Source organism: Dipodomys ordii, unplaced genomic scaffold (genome assembly GCF_000151885.1).
Source record: "Dipodomys ordii isolate 6190 unplaced genomic scaffold, Dord_2.0 Scaffold143, whole genome shotgun sequence".
NCBI classification, from domain to species: Eukaryota; Metazoa; Chordata; class Mammalia; order Rodentia; family Heteromyidae; genus Dipodomys; species Dipodomys ordii.
The window spans coordinates 1,911,136-1,933,045 of NW_012267359.1; the positions used below are offsets into that span (position 1 = coordinate 1,911,136).

Here is a 21,910-nt window from a genome sequence, read left to right on the forward strand (position 1 = left end):
TTTTTCTTTTTGCTTATGTGGTGCTGAGGAATCGAACCCAGGGCCTCAGGCATGCAAGGCAAGCGCTCTACCACTGAGCCACCTTCCCAGCCCTCCCTGAGCTTCTTTTGTTCAACACTAGTGCTCTACCACTTAAGCCACAGTGCTACTGCCAGCTTTTTCTGTGTAGGTGGTACTAAGGAATCAAACTCAGGGCTTCATGCATGCTAGGCAAGCACTCTACCACTAAGCCACATTCCAAGCCCCCACTTCTAGCTTTTTCTGAGTGGTTTACTGGAACTGAGTCTCATGGACTTTTCTGCTTAAGCTGGCTTTGAACCACAATCTTCAGCTCTCGGGCTTCTAAGTAGCTAGGATTACAGGTGTGAGCCACCAACGCCTGGCTCAGTAGGCTTCTTTTGATTTAAGATGAATGCCCACAGAATAAGACACTGAATTGAAATCTTAATATACTTCAACTTCTTTTCTTTTGTCGGTCATGGGGCTTGAACTCTGGGTTTGGGCGCTGTCCCTCAGCTCTTCAGCTCAAGGGAGCATTCTACCACTTGAGCCACAGCGCCACTTCTGGTTTTCTAGTGGTTTATTGGAGATAAGAGTCTCATGGACTTTCCTGCCTGAGCTGGCTTAGAAGCGTGATCCCCAGATCTCAGCCTCCTGAGTAGCTAGGATACAGGCACATGAGCCACCGTCACCTGGCTTACTTCAACTTCTTAATGTAGGTAATCAGGAAGGTTTCAAAACATTGGGCAAGAGTGCAGAGAAGAATGAAGTACTGAGTACAAAGTATGACACCATAGACATATGAAATATAGGTTATCTCATATAATACTAGGCAGGACCACCAATTCACTGGTCATTTTCCAACTAATTCCTGAGCACCTACCATATAATACATACTGGACATAACCAAGACAGACATGACCTACCCTAATGGGGGTTGCAGGTGCAGACATCCCACCATAAAGTAACAGAAGTAGGAAGTGTATCTTTAAGAGGAAGCCTAGCCAGGAACCGTGGCTCAAGCCTGCAATCTTAGCTACTCAAGAGGCTGGGATCTGAGGATCCGTTTAAAACCCACCCAGGCAGGAAAGTCCATGAGACTCCTATCTCCAATTCACCACCAAAAAGGCAGAAGTGAAGCTGTGGCTATCCTTGAGAGGAGAAAAAAAGCTCAGGGACTGTGCCCAGTCCCTGAGTTCAAACCCTAGGCCCACCACCAAAAAAAAAAAAATAAAAAAGAAAAAAAGAAAAGAGGATGCCTACCTGTCAGCGCAGGCGCTATAGGAGCCTCAGGTCCACTTACCCCAGGGGCTTCTGAGTTCCCCTTCTGTCTGGGACGGTGCAGAAGGAACTGGGTGGTGGAGCAGCCTTCTAGACAGCGCATGCGTCTGGATTTAGGGAAAACAGCCAATGAGGATGTTTGATTAGGGGCTGCCAAGCCAACCTGATCCATTTGTTCTCCTTGCCTCCCGGGACCTACACTTGGCTCACCAACAGAAGCTCCAGGCCCAGGCATGTCTGGGCCAGTGCTCAGCTGCCAGACCTGGGCCCCTCACAACTGTACTTCTGGTGAAGCATTGGCCCACTGTTCCTGGAGATACCACACGCCTGGTCCCCAGGCTTGGGAGGGATGGGACTAAACCAGCCCCTCTCTCCAGCACCTTGTTCTCTACCGGGAAACACAGGCTACACCAAGACAACACTTCCTGAATGCTTGGACATGACACGCAGAGATGAGGAAAGACTGATTCCTCTCTTTATCCTCCCCTCTCCTCCTTCCAGTTTCCTCTAGGACCTTTGAGAGTGACAGGCCCAATGGCAGACAACACCATTTGGAGTCTCAGGCCACAGCCCAGTCAGAGCAGGAGCTGATAAGGTGTGTGAGCCCTGGAGCCTTGATCTCAGTTCTGTCCATGTGACCTGAACCTCTATAAAAATGGCTAGATGGGCTGGGAAGGTGGCTCAGTGGTAGAGCGCTTGCCTTACATGCATGAGGCCCTGGGTGCCATTCCTCAGCACTACATAAGCAGAAAAAGCCGAAAGCGGCGCTGTGACTCAAGTGGTAGAGCACTAGCCTTGAGCTGAAGAGCTGAAGGACAGTGCCCAGGCCCAGAGTTCTGGCCCCACGACTGGCAAAACAAAAACAAAAACAAAAAAATGGCTAGATGACCTGAAACCTGTATCAGTGGGACATGGTGTCTCTCTGATAAAAGAAGAGCTGAGTGCAGTAATGCACTCCTGTAATCCCAGCACTTGGGACATGGAAGGCACAAAGACTGCAAGTTCCAGGCCAGCCTGGGCTAAATAGGGAGGAAGGGAGGAAAAAGGAAAGAAAAGAAGGGAGGAAAGGAGGAAGGAGGGGAGAGGCCAAGGTCCTAAGCATTGCCTCTGTGGACAGATGTGGAGACTTGAAACCAGCTGTCTGTATCACTGTCCCTTCTCTTAGATCCAGCTTTCATTTCCACCCTCCTCACAAACGCACACTCAGGCGCATTTGCTATCAGAGGTGCCCTTGCGGTCCTGGAGGAAGTGGGTCTCCAAGTTCCATTACTGGAGAAGAGGACTGGGGAAAAGCAACCATCTTCCTGGACCACAAGGCTAGTCTCCTCAAGTGTGGCTTCTCCTGTGGTGAGCTTAGACCCCGTACAACATTTTTTTCCCCCTTGGTGCCTGTCCTAGGAACTCAGGGCCTTGGTGCTGTCCCTGAGCTATTATGCTCAAGGATAGTGCTCTGCTACTTGAGCCACAGCTCCACTTCCAGCTTTTTGATGGTTCATGGGAGATAAGTCTCTCATAGACTTTCCTGTCTGGGCTGGCTTTGAACCTAGATCCTCAGATCTCATCCTTAGTAGCTGGGATTACAGGTATGAGCCACTGGTACCTGGCCCACATTTGTTTTCTTTCTTTCTTTCTTTTTGGCCAAGTTGCCCTGAAACTTGTCCTTGCTGGCCTTGAGCGTGGGTTACAGGCTACCAGGCTCAGCACCACCTTCCTTGTCAGGTCCTTGGTCCTGACCTGGCTTTACACTTGGCTCTGTTTTCACTTCCTGCCACCCTAGTCAGCTGCCATGGGCCACGTTTAGCTCTTGGAAGCCCCTGTCCACTGCCTTCTAGCTGTCTGACTCGAATAGGACTGAACCCTTTGGACTTCCTGAGTCACAAGTACAAGTCAAACTTATTTATCTAAATATGGCTCTGAGTCAGGGGGGTGTGGTGGTACATGCATATAACCCCAGCTCTTCAACAGGTAACAGCAGGAGGTCAGCTGGGACAAAACTAGTGAAATGCTGTGTCACAAAGAGGCTAGGGGCATCGGTGGCTCATACCTGTAATCCCAGCTATGTAAGAGGCTGAGATCTGAGGATCACAATTTGAAGTCAGCCTAGGCAGGAAAATCCATGAGATTCTTATCTTCAATTAAACACCAAAAAAGCCCAAAATGGAGCTGTGGCTCAAGTAGTAGAACACTAGCCTTGGGGATAAAAGCTCAAAGACAGCACCCAGGGCCTAAGTTCAAGTCCCAGGATGAGCACACAAAAAATCTAGACTGGAGGCATGACTCAAGTGGTAGAGAGCCAGCCTAACAAGTATGAGTTCAAACCCCAGAATGACAAAAATAAACGAAAGGGAACATTTCACACTTTATGTGAATCAGAAGTCAATTAAAAAGAGTGAATTGCTAATTTGTACATGTGCGTGTTTATGTGCTTCAGGTTGTGAATTGTAACTGCTCAGTCCCCACAGAACTTCTCTTATTTTCTAGTTCTTGCCTAGAACTAGGCCACATTTAAGGGTTCTGGAGCCATTGCTCTTGAGCACCCTCCTGCACCCTCCAGGCAGAGTTCTCCAGCTCAACACCTTCCTCCATTAGCATTCATAGATCTCCATTTCCTTGGGCCAACTCAAGAAACCAGAATACAACTCTAGAATAACTTGGCCTCACTGGAACTTTGCAGGCACACGTTGATGTTGGCCCAGTGGCTCTGCACTGGAAGTGGCCACACCCCAAGTGGCTGGGGCAAGGATCTCTAAGTGTTTTCGGTAGACAATATGTGGGCCAGGAATGAGAGGCCAACTAGAAATCATGTTAATGGAACTTAGGCCAAAGCCTGTGATCCCAGCTACCTGGGAGCTGTAAGTAGGACTGAGATTCTTTCTTTTTTTTTTTGGTCAGTAATGGAGCCTGAACTCTGGGCCTGGGCACTGTCTCTCAGCTCTTCACCTCAAGGCTAGCACTCTACCACTTGAGTCACCTTCCCAACCCCAGAACTGAGATTCTTAATAGCCCTGGGAGAAAAACACAAGTCTCTACCTGACAATAGAAGGCCTACTTAGCTAGCTTGAAGCCCTGAGTTCAAACCTCAGTAAGGCAAAGGGGGGAGGAGGAGAGGGACTTTGCCCATGAAGGCTCTATGTCCAGTGGAGAATTCTAAAAACCAAGGGCTGGGGAAAGCATGCAGATGAGGAAGCCAGGTATAAATGAGGTCAGGACTGCAGATATGACTCACAAAAGCACAGCATGGCAATATGAACTGGCTCAAACTCCAATCGAGTTCAAAAAGAACTAACACCAGATGACAAAGGGAACCTTCTAACCCCCATCTCTACTTACAACCCCAGTTTATCAGCACCAGCCAGGTCAGAAGCCACTGGGGATGGAGGAGCGAGGGAGATGAAGAAATAGAGACGTCAAGTTTCTCTTCTTCAGGTGCAGAAGGCTGCAGAGAGCTAGAGGCAGGAAGAAGGGAGGCTATCATTGAGGAATTAAGTTCCGTTTATTTAGGTGAATGGGACAGTAGACTACTGAGGTGAGGACATCCTGGTAACCAAGCAGAATCTAAGGGCAAAGATCTAAAAGTCATTGTGCATGCCTGTAATCACATCTACTGGGAGAGGCAGAAGCAGGAGAAATCAAGGTCCAAAGTATGCCTAGACAAAAGCATGACTGAAAAGAAGCTAAAAGCATAAGACCTGGGAATGTGGCTCAAGTGGTCTAGCACTCGCTTGTCAAGTGTGAGGCCAAGTCAACCCCAGAACCATGACTGAAGTGTGTCAATGTAGGATGAAGACGAAATGCTGCTTATGATCACATGCTGCTTTGTGACATCCAGCAGCCTTGCTGCTCCATGTCAGTTATCCATGCAAAGCTCCGAGTACAGCACCTGCCAGGAAGCTGGTGCTAGATATGGCAGCTGCTAACACAATGAAGATAATGTTGAGATTTATAGGGAGGTGGGTGGGAGCGGAGTGTGAGTCTCTCAGTCAAGGTGGCCCAGGAAGAGCACTTTGGAGGTAGCAAGTGCTTGCTCTTGGAGATGGCAACATGGAAGGCATGCAAAAGGAACTGAACTGGGGTGTTGGAGTGGCCCCAGTTTCTCTCCCAGAGCCTCAATTCTTTTTTTTTTTTTGGTCGGTCATGGGGCTTGAACTCTGGGCTTGGGCGCTGTCCCTCAGCTCTTCAGCTCAAGGTGAGCTCTCTACCGCTAGATCCACAGCGTCACTTCCGGTTTTCTAGTGGTTTATTGGAGATAAGAGTCTCATGGACTTTCCTTGCGCAGGCTGGCTTTGAACTGTGATCCTCAGATCTCAGCCTCCTGAGTAGCTAGGATTACAGGCATGAGCCACCGGCACCTGACTCAATTAATATATAGGGATGACTTCAGCCCTGACCCCTCTAGTCTCAATCCCATCTCCTTGGAATAATCCCATCTGTTTGTCCAACTGCCCATATGCTTTTTTTTTTTTTTTTTTGCCAGTCCCCAGCTTCAACTGAGGGCACACTGTTCCTGAGTTTCTTTTGCTCAAGGCTAGCACTCTACTACTTGAGCCACGGCACCACTTCTGACTTATTCTGTTTATGTGGTACTGAGGAATTGAACCCTGGGCTTCATGCATGCTAAGCAAGCACTCTACCACTAAGCCACAGTCCCAGCCATGCCTACATACTTCTATATGCCAAATCACCACCCTTCCACCCCCATTCAGCCCATCTAAAATGGGCTTTTCTTTTTCTCTGGCCAGACCCCTTTCCACAAAGCCCCTGACTACTTCTCCCAGCCTGGGGGCTCCATATCCCTTCCATTCCTCCACCCCGAATAAGCACAGACCCCTATCCATTCTGCCTTGAGACCTGCCCCCATGGTCTCCACTCTCTCCATTTCTGTGGCCACCACCACCACTCTGAGCTTCACCATCTCATGGTAGTCTCCTAAACAGTCTCCCTGCCCTGCACCATCTGTTTGTTCTAACCTCATCTAAAACCAGCTCTTTCAGAGGTCTACTCTTAGGCCAGTCGTAAGTTGGACACTAAAGACAGATGGAAGGTACAGTTCCTGACCCCAAGATACAAAGTTAAAAGATTACCAGAGAACACATATCGTGATAAGAGCAAGGACACTGCATGTGCTAGTGTCTTGCTCCAACAGAAGTTACCTGCATCCAAATACAGGCCTATGCTTTGCCACCTCCAGGCTTGCCTGGGTCCCTTTAAAAAAAACAAAAAACAAAACTGGTTTTGTTTGTGCCAGTACCAGGGCTTAAAGGCAGATCCTGGGTGCTGTCCGAGCTTTTTCCACTCAAGACTGGTGTTCTAGCATTTAAGCCACATCTATACTTCCAGCTTTTTGGTGGTTAACTGAAAATAAAGTCTCATGGACTTTTCTCCCTGGACTGACTTTGAACTGTTATCCTCATCAGATCTCAGCCTCCTGAGTAGCTAGGATTACAGGCCTGAGCCACCTGCACCTGGCTCCTCTTTTCCCTTGTAAAGGGCCAGATTTTTCAGGCCTCCTTTGAGAGCTCCGCTTTCTAGGCATGAGATTGCTCCCACCTCTGGGGCTCCTAGAATACCACCCACTCTTCTCTGTGTAGAAGGTCCTCTCCCAGCTTCCACCTCCACCATAGGTTAGATTCACCTCCAGGATTCTCACAGCCAGCATCAGTTCTTCTACTGCTACCCAAACAGGTGTTTATGGTTTGCCTGTCACTCCCACTAGACGGGGCTCTTTGATGGCCAAATAGGTTTGGATCTTTTTGTTGTCGCTAGTCATGGGGCTTGAACTCAGGGTCTGGGTGCTGTCCCTAAGCTTTTCTGCTCAAGGCTAGAGCTCTACCACTTTGAACTGCAATGCCATTTCTGGTTTTCAGGTGATTAATTGGAAATGAGTTTCACAGACTTTACAGGCTGGACTGGCATCGAACTGTGATCCTCACATCTCAGCATCCTGAGTAGCTAGGATTATAGCTGTGAGCTACCAGTGCCAGGCTTGGCTCTTTTTCATAGATAAAGATTAGGCAGGAAAAACCTTAGTAACTCACTAACAAGTGCAGGGGAGGGAAGAGCAAGGCAGCCATAATATTCCCAATCTTGCTTCTCTAATCATTGTCCCTGGTTCATCTGGGTTTCATATTGCTCAAAGTAATTGCTACACTTGACTCTGAATTTTTGTTTGTTTGTCGATCATGGGGCTTTAACTCTGGGCCTGGGTGCTGTCCCTCAGTTCTTTAGCTCAAGGCATGCACTCTACCACTTAAGCCACAGCACCACTTCTGGTTTTCTGGTGGTTAATTGAAAAGTCTCACAAACTTTCCTTCCCCGGCTGGCTTTGAACTGCAATTCTCGGATCTTAGTCTCCTGAGCAGCTAGGATTACAGTGTGAACCACCAGCGCCCGGCTTGACTCTGAACTTTTGAGATTCCGGGCTGCTATGCTATGCCTTGGCCCAGGCAACGCTGAACGACGTTCTTTAAGGACTGAAGTCGGGGCCTCAAGTCTGCCACTGGGAACATGGTCCCAGTCCTTTGTGTGTCTTCGAACCACAGTCCCTTTCAGATCTCTACCTCCTGAGAAACTAGGATTCCCGACATGAGCCAAAGACGGGGTCAGAAATGCCTTTGTATGCCCAGAACGCAGAAGAGAGGGGGTGGACCTTATGATTCGTAACTGAGGAGAAACTTCCTCAGCGCCGCAGTGCTAGTTCTACGTTGCTCGGGTCGACGGCGCAAATTCACTGAGCTCGGCTGGGCACCAGCGGTTCCGGCCTGTAACCCCAACCACTGAGGAGACCGAGATCCGAGGATGGCGGTTCGAAGCCAAGCTGGGCAGGGGAGTCCAGAGACTCTTGGCCCAGAATCCCCCTCCGGCCTCGCTCCAGGAAAGGGGGCGGGGGGGGCCTGACTGAGGTCGTGGGTCGTGACCCCTACCGGGCTCCGCGTCGGGGCCTCGGCCTAGAGCCCCACCTGGGAAATGTCTCTTCTAAGGCGCTGCCTGTCTAAAGACCGTCCTCTTCCGCTCTTGGGTGCGGGGGACTGTTTCCCCCGAGCCCCGCTCCTACCGCGGCTCCCCACTGGCCACGCAGCCAACCCCGAAGCTCAAAACGACCCAAACCGGTCACTCGCCGAGAAGCCGGGAGCGACAACCTCCCACTACAACCGCGGAGACTGCGAACGACCGTATTCTCGCGAGACTACAGGCAGGCGGGGCCGGAAGGCGGGCTGCTCTCGCGAGATTTAGCCAAGCTAAAGCTGGCGGCCCGGCTCAGCGTGGAGGTCGTTGGAGTCACCGCCCAGCCGTCCGCTCCTCACCGGCCTCCTGCTCGCTTCGGCCATGCTGTCCGCCCTCGCCCGGCCAGCCGGCGCCGCTCTGCGCCGCGGCTTCAGCACCTCGGCCCAGGTAGGCGAGGCCTGAGAGGCGGGCGAGCGTCGGGCGTCCCCGGCCCGGCTCCCGTGTGTCCCGGCCCCGCGCACACCCGCGGGGACTCCCGGAGTCAGCCTGGGCCGCGCGGGGCGCGGGCTGGACGCCGGGGCGCGCGAGGCCAGCCTCGGTGCCCTTCGCAAGTGTTGGGTGCAAAGCCCGGGAGAGGAGCGAGGCCGCCCAGCTCCGGGGAGCTCGTCCCCCCCGTGGGGTCCGCTCCCGGCCTGCGAGCCCCGGGGTGGACAGGCCTGGGCCTTCGCTGCGGTTGCCGCCGCTTTCACTGTAATTAGACCTGCAGCCTCCGTGACGGCTGTGCGGCCGTGGGAGGATGTGTGGTGCGCACGCCACAGTCGGGAGGGTCCGGAAGTCACGAGGGTGAGGGTCGACCCGCGGGATCACAACTGTCAGTGGCCTTCCCTTTAAGAGCCTCAAGAGTCTTTTTTCAATTAAGAACCTTTTGGTGACTCTTTCCTGGTTTTGGGGGGGGCCGAGCGTGCTCCCCAAGTGTTTTGACAGTTCCTGACTTAGCCTAGGACCACTGAAACCTAGGCTATTTTTAGCCGTCTTCTAGGAGAGTGATAATGTTCCTTCAGTGGCCCGGGGTTCCTTCGTGCACCCCGGAATTCTCACCAGGTGCTCCCGGTGAATTCAGTACAGCCAAAGTTTTGAGAACCCAGTAGGTGCCTGCATTGCTTCTAAATTGCCATGCCCAAAGATTACTAAGGAGACCACCACGTTTCTTATGGCTTAGGTGATGTCCTTCAGTTTTCTATACAGCCATTCAGTTGAACAATATACAAATAACTAGTTGCAGAGAATAAGTGCTTCAGGGAATAACTACCCAGGTGAGAAGAGGTTCAGGTGCAATGAATTAAAGCAGTGAATGAGTTGAGGTCAGGTGGAGGGGTTGAGGACTAGTACTGAGCAAGAGGGGCAGCAGAACAGAGAGAAGAGGGAAGAAAGGAAGCAAGAGTGGGGAGATGGTTGGATTCTTGCCTTTTTCAGTGCTGAGGAAGGGCTACACTTCATGATCAAAACCATTCTTCCACTCCAGGCATGTCCAGGCCAGAATGGCTTAATTTTGGAGGCATCTCGCCTAGGCACTAATGTCCAGTGTATAAAACATAGAACTGTACATTTTAATTATCTTCCTGTATCCTTCATTATTAAGTGTCTTAGTGTGGGCTGGGATGTAGCTCAGTGGCAAAGCGCTTGCCTAGCAAGTGCAACGTCCTGGGTTCGATCCCCAGTACTAAAAAAGGCAAAAAAAAAAAAAAACAGTTAAAAAAACCCAAACAATAAAGTGTCTTAGTGATGTACACAGAAAGAAAAAAAGTGAAGAGGGTTATGATTTTCAATCAGGAACATGACCTTTGAGTGTAGCTCAGAAGGAAGCAGAGATCACATCCTGCAGAGTTTCCCAGGCAGATGGGGGAACAGCCTTGTAGAAATGAGGTGGTGTGGTGGTACAGGTCTACAATCTCAGCACTCTTCAGAAGCTGAGGCAAAAGGATTGTGTGTTCCATGCCAGTCTGGGCTACATAGTTAGGCCTTTTCATTAAAAGATGTGTGAAGGGGAGCACACACCTGTGAACTTGGTTACTGAGGAGGCAATCTCCCAGTCAAGGCTAGTAATGGAAATGCAGAAGAAGAAACCGTCACAGGTGGTTTTTTGTTTTTGTTTTTTTTTTTTTTGGTGTGTGTATATTTGCACACACACCAGTCCTAGGGGTTTAAACTCAGGACCTGGGTACTATCCATAGCTCCACTTCCAGCTTTGCATCAATTGGAGATGAGAGTCTCATGGGCTATCCTGCTTGGGCAGGACCCTCAGATCTCAGCTTCTTGAATCGCTAGGATTACAGGTGTGAGCCACTAGTACCCAGCACAGGCCTAACTTTTAAAGCAAATTTATAAATGCAGTAACAGTTTTCATGTGGGCATTTTCTCAACAGTGGCTAAACAGTTGGTACTTGCAACTCAGCAATTTTGGAAATCTTTAGAGATCTCTAAGAGCTAACAGCTGTGATACAGATTTCTCTAGTGCATTGTGTAGGTCCCACTGCTTAGGCCCCTGTTGTAAATGTGAGCTGTTAACCATGTAGAAACAAGATCTGAGGAGAGCTCACCCTCCTGGTCTATCCCCTCATGGACCCTGTGGGACTGATCACTTACAGACCTAAGTGAGGGGCTATCTATAGCACTCTACCACTTGAGCGATGCTTCCAGCTTTTTTTTTTTTTTTTTTTTGTCGGTCGTGGGGCTTGAACTCTGAGCTGTCCCTCAGCTCTTCAGCTTAAGGCTAGTGCTCTACCACTTGAGCAACTTCCAGTTTTCTGGTGGTTAATTGCTGGCTTTGAACTGCGATTCTCAGATCTCAGCCTCCTGAGTAGCTAGGATTACAGGCATGAGCCACTGGTGCCTGGCTCCGGCCTTTTCTGTGTATGTGGTATTGAGAAATTGAACCCAGGGCTTCATGCATGCTAGGCAAGCACTCTGCCACTAAGCCACATTCCCACCCCTCTGTTTAGTTTTTAAAGCTGCACTTTGAAGGTGAGGATGCTCTTGCCAGGCCAGATGCCTGATTGGATGAAGCTGCTGCTCTAGCTCCACAGAATGTTGGATGTCTGACCCAAGTGTCACAGCTTCCCCTCACTTGAGTTCTCCCCACTTGGAACTGGACTTCTGGAGGGAATGACCAGAATTCTTCCACAGTAACATTGGTGCACACACAAGTGTATCTTGTTTTGACACCACTTAGCAAAAGAAGCCCAGTGACAGATTTTGTAGGCTACCATCTGGGTCCTTTTCAATGAGGATTCTGCCCTGAGTATTTCCCTGTGCCTCTTTTTAGAACAATGCTAAAGTAGCTGTGCTTGGAGCTTCTGGAGGAATCGGGCAGCCCCTTTCCCTCCTCCTGAAGAACAGCCCCTTAGTGAGCCGCCTGACCCTCTACGACATCGCTCACACGCCGGGGGTGGCCGCAGACCTGAGCCACATTGAGACCAGAGCAAAAGTGAAAGGTATGGGACTCACTTTCCGAGACCCTGCCCTCCCTCTGTAGAACAAGATCCCAACTCTAGATCTCAGGTGAGACCAGAGGTTTAAGAACATGGGGCTCTCGTGTTAATTGTAGAATTAAATTTTACAAAGGACTACAATATTTAAGACTTGGGTTCACAGAAATGTAAGTAGCATTATCTTTTAGAAAACAAGGGGGGGGGGTCTGATCTTGCCAATTGTATTTTGTCTGATTTGAAAAGTAGTGTGAGGAAGGGCAAGTTCAAGAAGCTCCCTGGAGGTGGTGAGGTGATATTCCCTCCCATCCTATAGGCTGCCTTTCCTTTACCCCTGATACCCCTAAGCATCGCCACCACTAGTCATAGGCCACTTGGTAGACGTCCAGGTAATGCAGCCTTCACAGTCTGTCAGTTTTGCAGATCTCCAAAATCTAGGTAAAACCATTTTTAAAGTGTCTTATACTTTATTATTTATTTACACATTCTGTTGACCTTTGGGCTGCTGGTGAGCTGCGATCAATGTCTTTGTGCACTTGTTTCTTGGAATGCTGATTGCGGGAGGTCTCTGGGCTCGCACTGCACTGGGAAGGCCCTGCTGGTGCTTTTGTTTCCCCAAGAGGATGACAGCCATGTTTGGCAGCACCTCCCTGGTGAGAAGACTGAGCTGCTCATTCCCATGGGTTCACTGGGGTGACTGAGCCTCTCCTGGCTCCTCAAATTCATTCTCCCATTTTCTTTTGAGTTATTTCTTTTTGGGGGGGGGTTCTGGTTGTGGGGCCTGAACTCTGGGCCTGGGCGCTGTCCCTCAGCTCTTCAGCTCAAGACTAGCGCTCTACTACTTGAGTCACAGCACCACTTCTGGCTTTTTTCTTTTTGCTTATGTGGTGCTGAAGAATCGAACCCAAGGCCTCATGCATGCAAGGCATGCGCTCTACCACTGAGCCACCTTCCAGCCCCGAGTTATTAGTTTCTTAGAGCACTTGTAGTGATGAAAGTCACAACCAAGTAGATTTTAGACAGTAGGTTCCCTGATAAAATGGGATGAAACAAAATAGACCCCCCCCCCCCAAAACTCGAGTCCTTGTTTATCAGCCTAGACATTTCAAGGTATCTGGCTTTTTTGGTCTGAGGAGGTTTGTAGAGCTGGCCCAGACAGCAATGCAAGCAAGCCAGCTAGGATGAGCAAATGACTGCCTGGCTTTGCTTTTATTGGGACTGGAGGCTCACTGGGGGCCCTCCATGTGGCCTTCTCAGGCAGGAGCTGTCACCTTACTGGTCGAGGCTGTGCTTCTCAGCCTTTCCCCTGGAGGCAGAGCCTCTGCGGGTCAGGAAAGGTGAGGTTGCTCCCTTGGGTGCTTTTAGGTTTCCTTGGACCTGAGCAGCTGCCAGACTGCCTGAAAGGATGTGACGTGGTGGTGATCCCGGCCGGAGTCCCCAGAAAACCCGGTAGGTTAGAAAGCTTTGCCCTAGTCTCCCTGCACATGTGCTGAGAAAGGATTTAATCCCATCCCATGCTCAGCCACAGAAAACATCCAAAGGCTCCCCACTGTCCAGGGACGGGGTCACACATCGGCCTGACATTTAAATTTGTTGTCTCCATGCCCTGTTGTCTCACCCATGCCCTGGATTTCACTGGTCCCTTTTGGGCCTGTGTGTGTGTGTGTGTTTGTGGGGGTGGGGTGTGTGTGTGCCTGCGCACGTGTGCGCATGTGCATGTGCACGCGACCACACCTACAAGCATACACTAATCCCTGATTATCCTTAGCCACCTGCCTGGTCCTGGCCCCATCCCCTCCTCCCTCTGCCCCCTGCCCACACACCTGCCTGTCACTGGACACACTGTTATTTCCAGATAAGGTAGATTCACATGGCCTCTAGGTCATGTGGAATTGCCAGTACCAGCTAGCAGCAGCCCTGGGCACCTGGTAGTGCTCATCCCAAATGAGCATCTTGCTGATCCTTGCAGGCATGACTCGGGATGACCTGTTCAACACCAATGCCACCATCGTGGCCACCCTGGCTGCTGCCTGTGCCCAGAATTGCCCTGAAGCCATGATCTGCATCATTGCCAACCCTGTGAGTGTGGGCAGGGCATGTGTACCTTAGGCCATGCTCAGGCTGGGGGTGGGAGGGAGCCACCTGAGAATGTCCTGAGTGACAGGAACCAAGTGAATGTTATAAGAGATTAACTTGTTTTGAGACAAGGTCTCACCAGCCTGTATCCCAGGCTAGCTTGAGGTCACAATCCTCCTCAGCCTCCCAAGAGCTGGGATTACAGGCAGGCACCACTACACCTGGCTAAAATGTGTCCTTTCAGTCATGATTGTGGCAGCCTGTTGACTTTTTTTTTTAACCAGTCCTGAGCTTGAACTCAGGGCCTGGGCTCTGTCCTTGAGCCTCTCTGTACTCAAGGCTAGTGTTCAGCCACTTGAGCCATAATACTACTACTGGCTTTTTCTTTTTTAAATAAGTTTTTTATTGTGAAAATACAGAGGGGTTACACTTACATGAGCAAGATAATGAGTACATTTTTTTTGGGGGGGGGTTTCGGTCGTGGGGCCTGAACTCTGGGCCTGAGCGCTGTCCTTCAGCTCTTCAGCTCAAGGCTAGTGCTCTACCACTTGAGCCACAGTGCCACTTCCGGCTCTTTGCTTATGTGGTGCTGAAAAATCGAACCCAGGGCCTCAGGCATGCAAGGCAAGCACTCTACCACTGAGCCACCTTCCCAGCCCCATGAGTACATTTCTTATCCAGCATTGTTGCCTCCTCCTTCGTCTTTCCCCTACCATCCCTTCCCTCCCACCTCCTCAACTACACCGCCCCTTCTCCCCCCCCCCACTTTTTCTGTTTATGTGGTACTGAGAAATTGAACCCAGGGCTTCACTAGGCAAGCACTCTACCACTAAGCCACATTCCTAGCCCTTGTGGAATCCTTTTGTGTTGTATTCTACTTGGGGTGCACAGTTCAGACCCCACTATCCCTGTCTCTTTACACCTAGAGATCTCTGTTAACACACAGCTGCCCTGGCCCCTCTGGACATGTAGAGGACAGCTATGCCACATGTAGAGGACAGCTGTGGTCCCCAGCTTGTGGCTCCCGGAGTACAATGAGGGTCTGTAAGACAGTGCAGGGAAGGGACTGAGGACAGCCATCTGAGTGTACACCTGCTCCTGGCCTCAGAAGGGGTCCTGTCATACCCCACTTGCCTACCTTGCAAGATGGCAGCAGTCTGTGCTGGGAGCCAGTAGTAATCATAGAAACCTTGCAGTTCTGCTCTGACCTCCGGGAAGCAGTCTCCAAAGTTTCCTTTCAACTCTCACAGATTCTAAGGGAAAGTCATACTGGAGCCCAGGCTCCAGCAGCTACAGCATGGAGTTTTCATACAGGAAAACTAGTGAATCAAAAGCCTGGTTCAGCCTGGCTAGCCTCCATCTAGCCAGAGGTGCCCTGGAGTGTGGTGACATATCAGAAGGTAACAGCTCCCTGGGATCATGTCCTGGCATAAAGATGACTCTGCCCATGTGAGGTGGCTGTGGCATCCAGCCTGCCAGCAGTCTCAGCAGATGGCCCCTGTTGCTCAGTTTCTTATGCCTATCTCGGGTATCTTAGGTCAACTCCACCATCCCAATTACGGCTGAGGTGTTCAAGAAGCATGGCGTGTACAACCCTAACAAGATCTTTGGCGTGACAACCCTGGACATCGTGCGAGCCAATACGTTCGTGGCAGAGCTGAAGGTAAGCTGTGCGGTATCCTTGCTGCCTGTGGCTTCTTAGCTTCCTCTGCCCAGGCAGAGACACAGCAGATGGCAGGACAGGGACCCAGGGGTCGTTGCCCCACCACGGAAAAGGGGTCCTGCATTCTGTAAAGAATCAGTGCCTCACTCCTGCCCAGCTGCTATGTGGCCTGCACCTGCTGCCCTCAGCCTGGTTGACTTCCCTGGGCTCCCCCTCTTCCCCATGCTCTGGACCCCCAAACAAGTACCCGCTGGTCCCTAGACAAAGGCTCATGCAGTCAGCAAACTGGAAGTCCAGAGATCCCAGCTGTTGTCCCCACCTGGTCATTAGATTGGGCTTGTGGGTTCTGGGCCTGCCAGCTGCCTGGGTATGGCTGCTGAACTCAGCTGCTAGTTTGTGTGGAGGTGGATTTGCTTTGTCACTGGCACCTAGTCTGAGTCCTGCTACCTTTTACTCCTGCTCACAAAACCTGCAGAAGCACTTCCCCGAGGACCAAAAGGTACACTCTACTCTTGAGCCCCGGGCCTCTGGGAAGAGGGAGTAAATGTCCTACACATGCCTGGTGCCATGTGTGCCATGCAGTACTGACCCCACCTGAACTTGGGCAGTGGACACCCCTAGGATGTGGCTGGGGTGGTAAAGGGGCTTTACTTGAGAGACAAGGAGCCTGCAGGTACGTCTGGAATGTGCTGGAATCTGCAAGGAAGGACCAGGACGGCCCAGAGCAGAGAGTAAGGCCTAGCAGCTGTGCAGCTTATGTGATGGCTGCTAGTGGACCATTAAAACTGTGTCCACATCACACCAGTCATGCTGCAGGTCTGGTGGCCACAGGCGCACCAGTGTGCTTGCAGAAGGTTCTGTTACAGGCACCTGATATTCTAGAAGGTTTCTGAGCCATGTCAAGCTGACGGGGGGGGGGGGGGGGCTAGGAATGTGGCTTAGTGGTAGAGTGCTTGCCTTGAATGCTGAAGCCCTGGGTTCGAGTCTCAGTACCACATACACAGAAAAAGCCAGAATTGACACTGGGATTCAAGTGGTAGTGCACTGGCTCAGGAACAGTGCCCAGGCCCTGAGTTCAAGCCCCAGGACTGGCAAAACAGAGTGACTGTGTATCTTGAAGTTTCAGGTGTGGTCTTACCAACTTCTGACATTCTAGTGTGTGCTGCATTCTGCCCTCCCCACTCCTTTCAATCTAGAATCTTCTCTGGCTGGCTGTGCCTACTTCTCACAGCTAGTTAGGTGTTCCCTGAGCCACTGTTTAAGCACAGGGCTGGTCCTTCATGCCACAGACACAGGGTCTGCCGATCATGTGACTACTGCCCCCAGTCAGCATCAGTCCTTAGCTCTCCAAAGTATGCCCCTCCCTTCCTTCCCTCCCTCCCTTCCCTCCCTCCCTTCCCTCCCTCCCTCCCTCCTTCCTTCCCTTCTTCCTTCCCTCCCTCCCTCCCTCCTTCCTTCCTTCCTTCCTTCCTTCCTTCCTTCCTTCCTACCAGCTCTGGCCTCTTCAGCCCAGAGGAAGGGGCTGCTCACCTCCCTGCCATCATCCAATCAGAGTTTTTTCAGGTTAGAAGTACCTAGCCACAGACACTTGGGAGCATGGTGGCTCGGAACATGTGGACAGTTCAGCGGAGTGTCACTTCTCTTTGCAGGGTTTGGATCCAGCTCGAGTCAGCGTTCCTGTCATCGGTGGCCATGCTGGGAAGACCATCATCCCCCTCATCTCCCAGGTGTGTGCGTGCATGCTTGCATACGTTATGTTTTCCCTCCAGACTTTCCAAAATAAAAGAAGTTCTTTGAAAGTGACTACTCACTGAGGCCAATTAGCAGGGTTGCCTTGTCTTGGACCTCTCTGTAGGTTTTGGAGTACTTGCCTAGCACATGTCATAAAGGCCAGGGCTCCATCCCCAGCACCCTCCCTCCCCTCCCCTGCATCCCTGAGGGGGCTCTGGAGGTGTGGCATCAGGGTGGAGAAGGGCTGAGGGGGGGCCTGGGGTGTGGCCCCAGGGTGAACAGGTTGCTCACATGACCTGCCTGGCTTCCAGTGTACTCCCAAGGTGGACTTCCCTCAAGACCAGTTGGCGGCACTCACTGGGAGGATCCAGGAGGCGGGCACAGAGGTGGTGAAGGCCAAAGCAGGGGCAGGTGAAGTCTCAGCTAGACATCTGGGGTCTTGGGGGATGGGAGCGGCAGAAGGGCTGCTTATCCCTGGCTGTTGAGGGCGGGGTTGGCTATGCTTCATCTGCCGGCACTGAAGGCCCTAGAGAAGGCAGTTCACCCGTCCCAGGGGCAGGGTGGAGGGGTGACGTGGGGGCCCAGGAGCAGCTGGGCTGAGACACCTTGCTCCCTAGGCTCTGCCACCCTGTCCATGGCCTATGCTGGTGCCCGCTTCGTCTTCTCCCTGGTGGACGCGATGAATGGGAAGGAAGGAGTTGTGGAATGCTCCTTCGTGAAGTCACAGGAGACGGACTGCACCTACTTCTCCACGCCCCTGCTGCTGGGGGTGCGTACCATCCCATGTACCATACAGTATGGGGAGGAGCTGGGGCTACACCCAAGAGCAGGGCAGTCGCCCTGGAGCTCTGCTGGGGCTGTTGACCAAGCTGGGCTCTGTGGGGGAAGTGACAATGACTAAGAGCCACTGATGGCTTTCTGACAACTTTTGTCTCTGGGCCATACTTTAAGGAGGAACACCAGTATTCATAGGAAAGGCTGGGTGGCCCTTGCTGATTTCAGCAGCTGCCCATGGGTGCCCAGATATTTATCTGCTTAATTATATTCCATTTGAGGCGACAAGTGTTTCTTCTACCTGGGCATAATGACATATGCCTATAATCCCAGCACTCAGGATATAGAGCAGGAGGATCTCCAAGGCTAGCCTGGTCTATAATTTGAGACCCTTGGTCAAAACCAGGGGAAAAAATATTTCAGGTTCTAAACTGCTTAGGAAAGGGACCAGCCATAAGTATAGTCGAGAAAGGTAGTGCTGCCGGGCGCTGGTGGCTCACGCCTGTAATCCTAGCTACTCAGGAGGCTGAGATCTGAGAATCTCGGTTCAAAGCCAGCCCAGGCAGGAAAGACCGTGAGACTCATATCTCCAATAAACCACTAGAAGACCGGAAGTGGCGCTGTAGCTCAAGTGGTAGAGCGCTGGCCTTGAGCTGAAGAGCTGAGGGACAGCGCCCAGGCCCAGAGTTCAAGCCCCATGACCAACCAAAAAAAAAAAAAGGAAGTGCTGCTAATGACGAGAACATTTTTGGCCAGCTGCTGCACTAAGCACACAGCCTTCTGGGAAGTAGATGAGGAAACTCGGGGAATGGAGTTGTTCAAGGCACATGGGATGACCTGGCTGGAGCCCAAGCCCAGGGGAGGTAGGGCAGGCCAGGTCTGTGGGGACATCCTTTGTTTTGCCAGCCCTAGGGCTTGAATTCAGGGCCTGGGCACTATTCCTGAGCTTCTTTTGCTCAAGGCTAGCACTCTACCACTTAAGCCACAGCACCACTTCTGGCTTTTTCTGTTTATGTGGTACTGAGGAATTGGACCCAGGGCTTCATGCATGCTAGGCAAGCACTCTACCACTAAACCACATTCCCAACTCCCTTTGTTTTTATTTAAAGCTGTTTTACTTGGTTTGGGACTTCTTTAAGTACCCAAGTACTTGTGAGGCAGCGGCTCTACCACTTGATCCATGCTCCTAGTCCTAAAACTTTGTTGAGATGGAATCTCATGTGCCCAATCTGGCTTGGCACTCCTGAGAGCAAGTGCCAGTGGTCTCTCCTGGAGTTTCTGATGGGTGACACATGAGAATGGGTGGCTCTGTGGGGCTTGCTCCAGCTGTCGCCTGCTCCTCCCTTCTTGCAGAAAAAGGGCCTGGAAAAGAACCTGGGCATCGGCAAGGTGTCCCCATTTGAGGAGAAGATGATCGCCGAGGCCATTCCTGAGCTGAAAGCCTCCATCAAGAAGGGGGAGGACTTCGTGAAGAACATGAAGTGAGCCTGGCACTGGAGACCAGGCGTGGCGCTGCCTCTGTCTTACTGCTTGATGATGGCTGTTGTTAGCATGGCCCTTCCTTCAAGATTGTGGCTGGTCTGTTGGTTCAACAATAAAACAGACTGTTGATTTTCTTTTTCAAGTTACCCCTGCATGCATGCTGTCCTTGTCAAAGCTGACTCTGCAGTGTCTGTACTCTCACAGATCATGCAGAGAGGTGCACACATGTACCCATCCTGGGGCTTGAACTCAGAGCCTGGGTACTGTTGCTGAGACTTTTGCTCAAGTCTAGCACTTGAGCCACAGCTTCATGTCCAGCTTTTTTGGTAGCTTAGTGGAGATAAGAGTCTCACAGGCTTTCTTGCCTGGGCTGGCTTGGAACTATGATCCTTGGCTCTCCAGGCTCCTGAGTCGCTGGGATTGCAGGTGTGAGTCACCAGATTTAAATACTAGGAAGAGTAGTGGGTAGCATGAAGTAGGGCAGAGGCTCCCCGCTCCCACCTCTCCCCACTGCCCTCTGCACTGTTAACGCCCACCCCCGCGCAGCTCTGATAAAACAGCCATGGTGCCTGGTGGCCTTTGCCCTCGTGGTGACATTGCCACAACCATTGGCAGGCCTCGGATTCTTCATGGATCCTAAGATCAGCCTGACAGGCAGGACCCAGGCTCTAACTCAGGCCAGGTGTCCTGGTGTACAGAGTTCATCTAGGCTGGCAGGTGCAAGGGAGGCTCCTATTCGATGGACATTGTGGCCCAAATGTCCAGGAGTTCAGTTGCCAGTACCACCAAAAAAAGTAAACTTGCCCCCATCCATCAATTCACCAGAGAAGCCTCTTGAGCTACAAGGCACAGCCTGGGCTTAAGCAATGGCTGACGCTGCCCGAGGTCTGCATTGAGGAAAAGCTTTGAAGTGCCATGCCCAGCTGAAAGGTCTGCACGTCCTGGACACAGGGGGCATCTCCAAATAGGCTGAAGCCTCAGCTTCAACAAAGTCAGGACTCAGTAACCTGTATGCTACTGCAGAGGCTAAGGAGGGAGGGCTGGGGTGACTGGAGCCCTCAGTCTCCTGTCCCCTGGAGGTTACCCTGCCTTACCTGCTCTCCAGCTCCTGTCAGCCCATGGCCAGTCATCTTCCCTACAACAAAATCCAGAGGTTGTGTGTGTGTGATGTTGATCAACCTGGGTGGTGGCTATAGTTTGCTAGAGGCAGCAGTGTTCAGCGAGCAGAGAGGAACTCGCGTGGAGGCAGTGGGAAAGGACAATGCTGGCAATTAATTAGTACAAGAGCCAGGACTGCAACGAAGCTGTTAAGTCTTGGGTGGCCAAAGCCAAGCTGTGTAATTGTGAGGAAAGTGGTGGGAGTTAGAAGTGACTCATCTGTGCAAAGGCAGGAAGGACATGGACAGCTTAACCCTCGAGAGCCTGACCTCCCTGTCTTCAGGCCTGGGCCTGCAGTGGAATAAGCCTTCCTGCAGTTCTCCCTGTGGCCTGGAGAGGGAACCAGAGGCTGGTGCCTGTGATGCCCAGACCCGGATAGGTCACCATGGAGCCAGATTAGCATTCCAGAACCAATCCTGCTCCTGGTGCTGTCTGGTCTTCCTCTCCAGGCGGGAGCTGACAGCCACTTCCAGACAGGGATAATGCAGACAGAAGCCAATGCAGAGACAGCTGTGGAAGCCAGCTTCCAGGTTGGGGAACAAGGCTCAGGCTTCAATATCAGTGCAAGAGTTGGAGGAGGAGGGCCAGGAGACTCCATACACCCTGTCAGCCTTGCCCACAAAAAGCAAGATGGCACTTCACAATAAGTTAGCTGGGTAACCTTGGGTTCCTCCTGTCCCTAGTGTCCTGGATAATGAACAAGGAGAGGCTTGACACCCCAAAAGGAGGAAGGTTAATGAATGCAAAGCCAGAAAGTGGCAAGGAGGAAGGGCCTAGGCCTGCCTTGCAGTGTCTGCGGGCATTGGCAGAGGTCTGGCCTGGGCTGAGCCTCCTGGGACAGGCTCTGGCAGATGCTGGTCTGGGCCTCCTGCTTCTTGCCTTTCTGGGTTAGAAATGGATCCCCTCAACCCGCTGGGAGAGGCCACCATGTCCTACTGCCTGAATCCTACACAATGGATGGATGGTCTTGGCCTGACAGCAACCAGAACCAGCCAACTGGAATATATTTTTTTCCTCTTAATTATCTTCTAGATTACAAAAGGGTCACCCTGGGGCAGGCAAAACCAGATGCAGAAAAGGAGGGGCTTGGAGGGTGATTTGGGGCCTGTTGGCATCACAACAGCAAATCTAGCAGTGAGATAGAGACATATCTAAATCCACTAATCACCAGCTGCTGCCAGGGGGAGCCTTTCCCCTGGAGACTCCTGAGTCACCCCACGATAAAGGGGTGAATCCTGGCAACAGACTGATGCCTTCCAGAGCAGTACCTCTCCTGCAGAGAGCTGATGTTCTGCAGACACGGTAGTTCACGCCTATA

At 51.6% G+C, this 21,910-nt stretch overlaps 1 protein-coding gene across 1 annotated transcript; it reads left to right on the forward strand.

Annotated features, from left to right (window-relative positions):
- The first annotated feature begins 8,528 nt into the window (after nucleotides 1-8,528).
- Nucleotides 8,529-19,580, forward strand: Mdh2 (malate dehydrogenase 2, NAD (mitochondrial)). The gene is made up of 9 exons (XM_013031810.1): nucleotides 8,529-8,670; nucleotides 11,546-11,714; nucleotides 13,074-13,157; nucleotides 13,678-13,787; nucleotides 15,322-15,447; nucleotides 17,097-17,174; nucleotides 17,490-17,589; nucleotides 17,796-17,947; nucleotides 19,306-19,580. The coding sequence occupies exons 1-9, from the start codon at nucleotides 8,605-8,607 to the stop codon at nucleotides 19,435-19,437; spliced, it is 1,017 nt and encodes a 338-aa protein (XP_012887264.1). The 5' UTR covers nucleotides 8,529-8,604; the 3' UTR covers nucleotides 19,438-19,580.
- The last annotated feature ends 2,330 nt before the right edge of the window (nucleotides 19,581-21,910 follow it).